The sequence below is a fragment of the Zingiber officinale genome, chromosome 7A, assembly GCF_018446385.1.
Source record: "Zingiber officinale cultivar Zhangliang chromosome 7A, Zo_v1.1, whole genome shotgun sequence".
Classification (NCBI taxonomy): Eukaryota; Viridiplantae; Streptophyta; class Magnoliopsida; order Zingiberales; family Zingiberaceae; genus Zingiber; species Zingiber officinale.
The window spans coordinates 63,010,862-63,021,078 of NC_055998.1; the positions used below are offsets into that span (position 1 = coordinate 63,010,862).

Sequence of the window (10,217 nt, forward strand, 5' to 3'; positions counted from 1 at the left end):
CACTTGACCGAGCGCGTCATCTCCTCAGCTTTCAGGCAAGATCAACACATTTAAGAGAGTTTATCCGCTTATATCAAATTTTGATATTTGACATAATGTTAGGTGATGATGCTTAGATTGGAGATGTAACTTTTTTTGTTACACCATGCTATTTTTGTTTATACTTACCATATTTTTGTGTGCAATACATGTCATAATATCATTCAATACATAGTTGAATAGATATTATCATGATAACCATTTATTTATTTTAATATATGGATTTGAGAATAATGTTAGTGCAGTCAACACCAATAATCAAATTTATATTTTGATATTTGACAAAGGGTTCAAAGTTAAACTAATGATCTACTCGTGATGGGAAAAAAGGAGGTCATTGCACATCACTGGTTCACTGGTTGCTTGCGGTGGCAGTGAATACGACGATGTGAGGGCTGCTTGGACAAGGCAATGGCCGGTGAAGGTGTCAGAAGGCAACGTTGTTGCTCTAAGAAGTGACGACGAAGGTGATCTATTACCACTGTCACTCGCAGGTCCACATGGACCAAGCAACAACTGGTGTAGAAAGACATAGCTCTAGGCGTCGTCTGTTGAGTGGATAGAGGCGGTGTCATCGATTAGGTGAGGTAGGGTGGATGCCACAGTCGAGGAGCGTAGGATCGATTGCGAAGGTAGAGCTATGATGTGAGGAAAGAGAAGATCAGAGCTTTAGCCAAAAATTAGTCGAAGATCACGTGAGGGAGAGGGGGATTCCTTGAGGGAGAGCAGGCGGGTGGTGAAGATCTGGCGGAGGAGGTGACAACGAAAACAATGCTAGCAGTAAGAGGCAGCATCAATGGCAAGCGCATTCCAAGAGAAGGAGGTGGAGACTTGGTGAAAGCGGCGTGAGGAAAGGGAAGATGATCATGAGAAAGAGGCCCATGGCAGAGGCCACAGGGTGATTGTTGGAATAGGAGCAAGGAAAAACCTTTCCCCCTTAACGTGGTTTCCTCTTTACCCCACATCAGTAACAACTGATTTGGTCAACTCAATTATATTAGTTAGCCCTTGTTAGGTGATAAATTGGTTAGGTCAAATGTCTCAAGTAGGTCAATATGCTCGATTAGAATAGTTGATTTGCTGGGGCCAATTGTATTATTGAATGTACACTATAAAAATATTTTTTTTTAATAAATTGAAAATAACAAAAGATATTCTTTTGTATCAAATAACAATATTTTCAGCAGATATGACAATTAACTTGATGTTAGGAACAATAAATGACGCGGTGTTTTGCAAAATATAAATAAATTGAAAAAAAAAACACTATTTCCGAGATCCCAGACAAATTTCACTCATAGATTCATGGAATCTCGACAATAGGCGCAATAAAATAGAGACAGTACATGATCCGAATCATCAAAATTCAAGCGGCAAGAGGGTATACTCCAGCAAAGGGCATGATAACCGAACCAAGCCAAAGGGTCCCATTCCTCTCCTCCACTTGGCTAATGAACCTCATCCTCCTATCTCCCACCCCTTCCAAGACCTCCAAGACCTCCCCCTCCCCACTCACCCTCACTGCGCTGGCTGCTCCATTCCACCTGCCCACCATCTTAGACACCCTCTGCAGATCAACGCCAAGGCGCTGAGTCCCAAACTCCAGGATCAACCTCTGGATCCAGGCCACTGACAGTGCCCATGCAACGAGCCGGCTCCTCCTCGAGTGCAGGGCCACCCAAAACCCGCCTCTCGGACTCCTCCTGATGTTATCTGGGAATCCAGGAAGCTCTGCTACAACTTCAATGTCCCCGCCATTTCTTGCACTAGAAGAATCAGCCGGCGGTTGTATCCAATACCTGAGCACTCTGCAGGTGGTGGTTTCCGCGAGGATGAGGAAGGTGCCGTCCTTGCTGAGTGCCACTCCGTTCGGGAACGACAAGCCATCTAGAACCACTCGGACTTCTTTAGTGACTAGATTGAAGCTCATCAACCTTCCAGTTTTGTCTCCGGAGATAACAGCTGACATGAACTCCCTGTCCCAACAACAAAACTTGCTAATCGCAATCAATTAATCTTCGATCAAGTGAACAGAAACGACAAATTCTTCTCGGATACAATCAAGTAATTCGATTAATTTGTTGTGTACCTCCTCTGGAATCGCTTGCTGCTGTCAGTAAAATAGACGACTCCAGTTCTTTCATCGACGTCCAAGCTGTTGGTGAAACGAAGCGAACGGCCTTGCGTCTCGGTTACCACCGGCGTTGCAAACTTGTCGCCAGCAGTGACAACCAACAAGCCATGGTATGCGTCTGCAACGTAGAGCTCCCCTTGCTTGCCAAAGTGCAGACCCAAGGGTCTTCCGCAAACATGCTCCCGTTTCGGGTCTTTGGATCCTTTGCACGTTTCCAATCTATATAATGGTTTTGGAAACGAACGGGTTAGCTTTTTCCAAGTTTGTAAACGAATAATTTTGGTTAAGAGTCAGTAAAAGACATCGAAGAATTTAGCATCCCAGATTTGACGTTACTCCGCCTGATTAATCATACATAGTAAATGAATTTAGCAACCATCCATTACAAGTCGTTTGAATAGATACTTCAAAAAAAATCGGAAATTTTAGGTGGAAATGCGAAAAGAGATCCACGGAGAGAGATGGAGATTGAAACTTAACAATTCTTGCGAGGTTACAGAGGCGTAGTCAATCCAGCCTTCTTCCACCCCCTGCCATTTCAGTATCCTGCCGTCCGATACACCCGTGTATGGCCCGTCACCTGTGATGTCGAACACGATGCTTTCAGGACCAATTGCACCGTCTTTGATCGGAAGTAGTCGAACCTTAGAAGAAGAAGAATAATCCGGAGAGAAGAAAAGTGAGAGAAGAGCGAAGGCGATCGCTGATAATACGGGGATAATTCTGACATACATTGCTGACCCTATGTTTTTCTCCTCCCATTCTTTGTTTTGGCTAAATTATATTGGTCTCGATGCTATTGATTGCCCAAAATGATTGATGGATTTTTGAGGTTTCTTTCAGTTTGCCCCCTCCTATTACTCGATTAGAGGACGCTATTTCTGAAGCCGGATCGGATGGCTCATGCTCAACCGACTGATAAAATTTGAGAACACTATTTGATGATTGGGTGCGTTTCAACTACTTCGGCCTTCCTTCACGTAATTGGTGGGGGTGCGGGTCATCCACAAGACGAATGCAGCTGCAATTTGTGCGATCCTACGTAACGAATGGCGTGAGTAAATCGTTAGCTAGACTGGAGGGAGGGTGGGTCAGCAGATTCAGTACTCGATTCAATCCAGTCCCATCTTCGAAATTGAAAAGTCAAGCTTAGGATGGAAATAAATCAATTGTTGATGGGTATATATTTGTAGGCGGCGTGGAAAGCAAGAGAGCCAGGAATCACGTATAGTGCAGTCAAACGGATGAATTAACGATCGACTGGATCGATTTGTTAAAATTCCATGGGACAGAGTGGCCGAGCCACCATTCTAACTTATTGTCAAATCATAATTCAATCCAATTGATTCAAAATGAATTATGGGTTTCAAATCATAATGCAAGAGACGACGCCAACTACATACGCTTGCAGGCTACAACCAAATGGGATGCAGGTTAACTGCTATATGTTGAAATAATCACTTGGTAAGTCATTTATTTGGTAGCTATATTTTCTAGCAGATATTACCCCTACAAATAGTTAATTTTATGTATATCAACTTCGTAAAAAATTATTTGAAATTATTTTGTAAAGATGCAGCGCCTTTGCTTCGCTTATAAACGTTGCAGCAACTACTTCGCAGCAAACCGTCCTTGTAGCTGCTACAACTTGTAGCGACTAACTTGGAATGTTGGTCGTAGAAGGTAGAAAGAATTTATGCTATGATGTGCAAGGTCGACGCCTGCAGCCACTTGGACATTCCTTTGCTGCTACAAATTGTAGCAGCTACATGGAGAGTTAGCTGCTACAACGTGTAGCAGCTACCTGTCGACTGTTAATTGCTACACCTTATAGCAGTTAACTCTCCATTTAGCTGTTACAACTTGTAGTAGCTAACTTGGTAAGTCGTTTATTTAGTAGTTATATTTTCTAGCAGAGATTAACCCGAAAAATATTTTTGTAGTTGTATACTTGCTAAAAAATGATTTAAAATTATTTCCGCTGCTGCAGTGCCTTCACTTTACTTTCCTACTATACGTTGAAGCAGCTACTTCGACTAATAACTGCTACACTTTGTAGCAGCAAACTCTCAAGGTAGCTGCAACAACGTGTGGCAGCTAACTCGGTAAGTCAATTTTTAATAGTCATATTTTTGTAACTGTATATCAACTTGTTAAAAAAATGATTTAAAATGATTTTTGCTGTTGCAGCGCCTTCACTTTGCTTTGCTGCTACACGTTAAAGCAACTACTTCGACTAATAACTGCTACACCTTGTAACAGTTAACTCTCCAAGTAGTTGCCACAACTTGTGACAGCTAACTCTCCAGGTAGCTGCCACAACTTGTGGCAGCTTACTCGGTAAGTCGTTTTTGTAGTAGCCATATTTTTGTAGTTGTATATCAACTTGCTAAAAAAGTTATTTAAAATTATTTCCGCTGCTGCAGCACCTTCGCTTTGCTTTACTGCTACACGTTGAAGTAGCAGCTACTTCGACTAATAACTGCTACACCTTGTAGCAGTTAAATCTCCAAGTAGCTACCACAACTTGTGGCAGCTAACTCGGTAAGTCGTTTTCTTAGTAGCCATATTTTTGTAGCTGTATATCAACTTGCTAAAAAAATGATTTAAAATTATTTTCACAGCTGTAGCGCCTTCGCTTTGCTTTGCTGCTACATGCTGAAGCAGCTACCTCAACTAATAATTGCTACATCTTGTAGCAACTAACTCTCCAGGTAGCTGCCACAACTTGTGGCAGCTAACTCGGTAAGTCATTTTTTAGTAGCCATATTTTTGTAGCTATATATCAACTTGCTAAAAAAATGATTTAAAATTATTTCCGCTACTGCAGCGCCTTCGCTTTGCTTTACTGCTACAAGTTGAAGCAGCTACTTCGACTAATAACTGCTACACCTTTTAGCAGCTAAATCTCCTGGTAGCTGCCACAACTTGTGGTAGCTAACTCAATAAGTCATTTTTTTAGTAGCCATATTTTTGTAGTTGTATATCAACTTGCTAAAAAAATGATTTATAATTATTTCCGCTGCTGCAGGGCCTTCGCTTTACTTTGCTGCTACATGCTGAAGCAGCTACTTCGACTAATAACTGCTACACCTTATAGCAGCTAACTCTCCAGGTAGCTGCCACAAATTGTGGCAGCTAACTAGGTAAGTCATTTTTTTAATAGTCATATTTTTGTAGCTGTATATCAACTTGCTAAAAAAATGATTTTAAATTATTTCCGCTGCTACAGCGCCTTCGCTTTTCTTTGCTGCTATGCATTGAAGCAGCTACTTCGACTAATAACTGCTACACCTTGTAGCAGCTAACTCTCTAGGTCGCTGCCACAACTTGTGGCAGCTAACTCGGTATGTTATCTGCTACAACGATGTAACAACTCTTTCTTCGTTTACGCTCCAACAAGATGTTACTCTGCATTTTCAACTAATAATAGATCATAGCAATCTTTGTTTTTTATTTAGCGTATAATTAAATGAGGTTTCTTACATTTCATTGTAGAAACAATTGCAACACGTTGAAGCAGGTAGTCGTCAGAAGCTACTAACGGTCCAAATAATATTTTCTTACCAATTACCTTTTTGTAATTATTGTGCAATCTTATTTTTACCCAAATCAGCCAAAGTTTTAACCCCTAAACTCACTGTGTGACAAATATTTGGAAGGAATTTCATTGATAGTTGATTGGTGCCCCACGGAGTCTTCCTCAATCAACCTCACCGCTATGACTTGTTTCTCATCCAAAGCTTCACCTCCGTCGTAAGTATAGTGGTAGGGTTTCTGAGTTTCTCATCCAAAGCTTCGCCTACATTGATAGGTAGAATTTTTAGGGTTTTGATTCGTCTCCTAGCTACTACAATGGGGTTTAATGTTTTTAGGTCGTTAATGATTGAGGGTTTACTTTAAGCGGATCAAGGGTTTTAAAAAAAATGTTTATCTTTGCTGTCGCAGCTCTTGTCGTTGAATTGCTACAATATAGTTAAACCCTAATGATTGATACGTTTGGATAAAACCTATAGTCCCGATTGGCTTCTCATTATTGTAGCAGCTACTTGACCCTAACTACTATAATGTGATAAGTACCTATGTTGTATCATCTACTAATCATGTTGTACTGACTAGGAGAAATTTTAGACATTGTAATGTATCTAATTATGGTATAAAAATAATAGTGTAATGTAATTGGTGGATAGAATTAAATGGCGAGCCAAAGAACTTATGCTTCTCGTGCATATCGTAAGAAAGTGCACTGGAAAAGTAATTACCCTCACTTCAAGGGTTTTATATCATCACTACACATAAACGACCGGTAGATGGAGATGATCAATGAAAGCTCATTTGCTTGGGCAGTAGCCATGCCTGAAATTGTAAATATTTGAAGCCTTATACAAAATATGTTTGACAATTGGGGCATTCAAGCCAGATGCTTCATCTTTCATAATAAGGAGATTAGCTTCACTAGGAAAGATGTTTCATTGATTCATGGACTCTGGATTCTTGGACTCCTAGACCAAGGTGATGAAGTAAATTTACAACAGCATACAACCACCACCTCACTATTTCTTCAACACTTCAATAATGTGGAGTGTACACAGAAGGAGCTAGAGAACAAGATGATCAACCTCAGCAAACAACATTCATTTGCTGAATCTGATACTCTCTTTTGCCAATTTTTAATATTATATTTCTTTATTTCTATTTTATTTACTACTACTAGCAGTATATCTAGATTACTAGTACAATCACTAATAGATTGTGTAGATGATTTTGCTAATTTAGGTAGGTATAATTTGTGTAAGGCTGTATATAACTATATGAGCCCACAACTGGGAGCCATTGGTCTGATGCTTTCACAGAGGCTGAAACCAGAGGGCCTTGCGGGAAATCAAGCTCCCATGCTCAGGGTTCGCACATCTCCTAGCTGTAATTGCTTAAATATAATGATAGTCTCATAAGCTTTATGTAGAAAATATCATATTTAAACAAATTTATTGTATTGCAGGTCTGGATGTGTGAACATGTCAGAATAATGAATCCTTACAGACAGCATGCCCTTCCAAGAATTTGCAGATGGAAGTGGTCAGACTCCCGTGTGGAGACAATAATGTCTAGGATCGCTGAATTACCTCCGGTCAAAATAATTGTTGATTTAAGTCTATTGGACCTAGAGACACATCTGCTCTCAAATAATTCTCTAGAAGATCTTATAGAGCATATATGATGTGAATCCAAAGAGAAAGATATCTCAAGAACCCACAACGAATGGAAAAAGAAAGAAAAGAAGAACTAAATTGATAAGATTGATGAAAAGAACCTCGACCCAATGCTTAGGAAAGCATGAACCTTAGTATAGAAGATGGTAGACGCCACAACCTTGGGATGGGGGTTGATAAGTCTTCGAACACCACAAGGAAATGCCGTGATAAGTTCTAATTCAATGAAGAACCAACAAGTGAGAGCCTTATCGTGCTTAGATTGCAAAATATGTCAAAGATACATGTGTGACCATCACCCCCTTTATTTATAGCTATAAGGTGACCAAAAAATCCTAAAAGGCCAAAAGAAAACCCATTTAATAAAAGCCTATGTAGACTACTTAGCCATTTTAAGCTTATGACTTTATTACAACCCAAATAAAAGTAGAAATTGAGTCTAAATTAAGCCTACATATCCCTATTACATAGACATGAGACTTGAGTGCTAATTAAGCTCATTTAAGGCTTGAATTAGGTCAACTATGCCGAATGACTTGCTCTTGGTCAAACCTTCTTCAATGGTAGCTTTGACCTTCACATCTTCAATTAGTACATTAAGTGCTTCCTACATCTTTCTAGCCTTAGCCCTTGTAATTGAGCCTCCATTGATGCATAATGGATCATCATTAACATCTAGAGTGGGTTAACCATGATCCATATCGTTAGTTTGTTGCTCTCTTTCTTTGACTCCATCATTTCCCCTTTCCCCAAAAGGATTCGTCCTCGAATCTTGATCACCTACATCAAAGGGAGAAAGATCAAAAATATTAAATGTAGCACTCACATTATGCTCACCTGGTAAGTCAAGCTTTTATGCATTATCATTGATTCTACAAATGACTTGAAATGGACCATCTCCTTGTGGATGCAAATTAGTACGACATTTAGTAGGGAATCTTTCCTTCCTCATATGAACCCAAACACAATCTCCGGGTTCAAAGATCACTTTCTTTCGTCCCCTGTTGGCTTGCGTAGCATATTGTTCAGTTCTCTTTCGTCCCCTGTTAAATTAGATAAAGTTTGATTTACTACCTCAGTTTGTCCATCTATTTGTGGATGACAAGTTGTAGAAAACAAAAGCTTTGTTCCCAATTTTCCCTATAGTGTCTTCCAAAAGTAGATTAGGAACTTTGCATCACGATTTGAAACTATGCTCCTCGGTACTCCATAAAGCCGGACAATCTACCTAAAAAATAGATCCGCAATATGGTTAGCATCCATCTGTTTTCTTACAACGAATAGAATGAGTTATTTTAGAAAATCTGTCCACAACGACAAAAATGGAATCCATACCTCATTTAGACATTGGTAGTCCTACAACAAAGTCCATGGAAATATTAACCTAAGGTTCACTAGGAATTGATAAAGGTGTATACAATCCATGAGGTAAAGATCTAGATTTTGCTTGCCTACATGATACACTTCTCACAAAACTTGACTACATCTCGTTTCATGTGTGGCCAAAGAAAATGCTCTACCAAAACTTCTAGAGTTTTTCTTACTCAAAAATGTCCCATTAGTCCCCACCATGAGTTTTTTGGATTAATAATTCCCTTAATGAACAATTAGGGGCACACAACCTATTCACTCTAAAAAGAAATCCCTCATGCCTATAAAACTTCTCAAATGCAGCATGTTCAAAAACATCAAACATATTTCCAAAGTCAGGATCATTAGAATATATATCTTTAATGTATTCAAATCCTAACAGTTTAGTGTTCAAAGTAGAGATCAAGGTATAACTTCAAGACAAAGCATCTGAAACAATGTTTTCCATACCTTGTTTATATTTGATTACATAAGGGAATGATTCAATAAACTCCACCCATTTTGCATGACGTCTATTCAACTTACTTTGGCTCTTCAAATGCTTCAACGATTCATGGTCAGTGTGAATGACAAACTCTTTGGGCCACAAGTAATGATGCCAATTCTCTAAAGCCCTCACCAATGCATACATCTCCTTGTCATAAGTTGGATAGTTCAAAGCTGCTCCGCTGAGTTTCTCACTAAAATAAGCAAGAGGTCGACCTTCTTGTATTAGCACCGCTCCAATACCTATTCCTGATGCATCACACTCAATTTCGAAAGTTTTAGCAAATTTAGGTAATGCAAGTAATGGTGCAGAACTTAGCTTCTCCTTAAGTAAGTTGAAAGATGAAACTTGTTCACTATCCCAATAAAATCCAACATTCTTTTTAACAACTTTAGTTAAGGGTGCAGCTATAGAACTAAATTTTTTTTAACAAACCTCCTATAGAAACTTGCCAATCCGTGAAAGCTACGTACCTCAGTTATCGTTTTTGGTGTTGGCCACTCACGAATTACCTTAACCTTTTCTTCATCAACTGCTATTCCTTTAGCACTAACAATATAACCAAGAAACTCTATTTGACTAGTGCAAAAATAACATTTTTGAAGGTTAGCATACAATTTTTCATTTTGCAAAACAAGTAGAACTTTTTGTAAATTATCGACATGCTCATCTAAATTCTTACGATAAATCAAGAAGTCATTAAAATATACTATAACAAAGTTTCCAATATAAGCACGCAAAATATGGTTCATTAATCTTATGAAAGTACTAGGTGCATTAGTTAGCCCAAATGACATGACTAACCATTCGTACAAACCATACATAGTCTTAAAAGTAGTTTTCCATTCATCTCCCTCATGCATGCGAATTTGATGATAGCCAGACTTCAAATTAATTTTGGTGAAAATGCAAGAACCATATAGTTCATCTAGCATATCGTCTAATCTAGGAATAGGATGACGATACTTTACCGTAA

At 39.1% G+C, this 10,217-nt stretch overlaps 1 protein-coding gene across 2 annotated transcripts; it reads right to left on the reverse strand.

Moving 5' to 3' along the window:
* Window positions 1-1,209: 1,209 nt before the first annotated feature.
* On the reverse strand, window positions 1,210-2,956 carry LOC122001445 (protein STRICTOSIDINE SYNTHASE-LIKE 10-like). 2 transcript variants are annotated; one of them, XM_042556189.1, is made up of 3 exons: window positions 2,654-2,956; window positions 2,129-2,392; window positions 1,210-2,036 (listed from the first exon to the last, which is right to left on the reverse strand). In XM_042556189.1, the coding sequence occupies exons 1-3, from the start codon at window positions 2,905-2,907 to the stop codon at window positions 1,406-1,408; spliced, it is 1,149 nt and encodes a 382-aa protein (XP_042412123.1). In that variant the 5' UTR covers window positions 2,908-2,956; the 3' UTR covers window positions 1,210-1,405. The 2 variants fall into 2 exon arrangements, with proteins under 2 accessions (XP_042412123.1, XP_042412124.1); XM_042556190.1 differs by having other exon boundaries at window positions 1,212-2,015; window positions 2,654-2,955.
* Window positions 2,957-10,217: the final 7,261 nt, after the last annotated feature.

Bases quoted from the DNA above. Each gene is read 5' to 3' on its own strand.
- LOC122001445 (XM_042556189.1), bottom strand. From the start codon at position 2,907: ATGTATGTCAGAATTATCCCCGTATTATCAGCGATCGCCTTCGCTCTT. The intron at 2,393-2,653 runs GTTAAGTTTCAA...ACCATTATATAG, and splicing joins TCTGTAACCTCGCAAGAATT to ATTGGAAACGTGCAAAGGAT. The intron at 2,037-2,128 runs GTACACAACAAA...GATTGCGATTAG, and splicing joins AGCAAGCGATTCCAGAGGAG to CAAGTTTTGTTGTTGGGACA.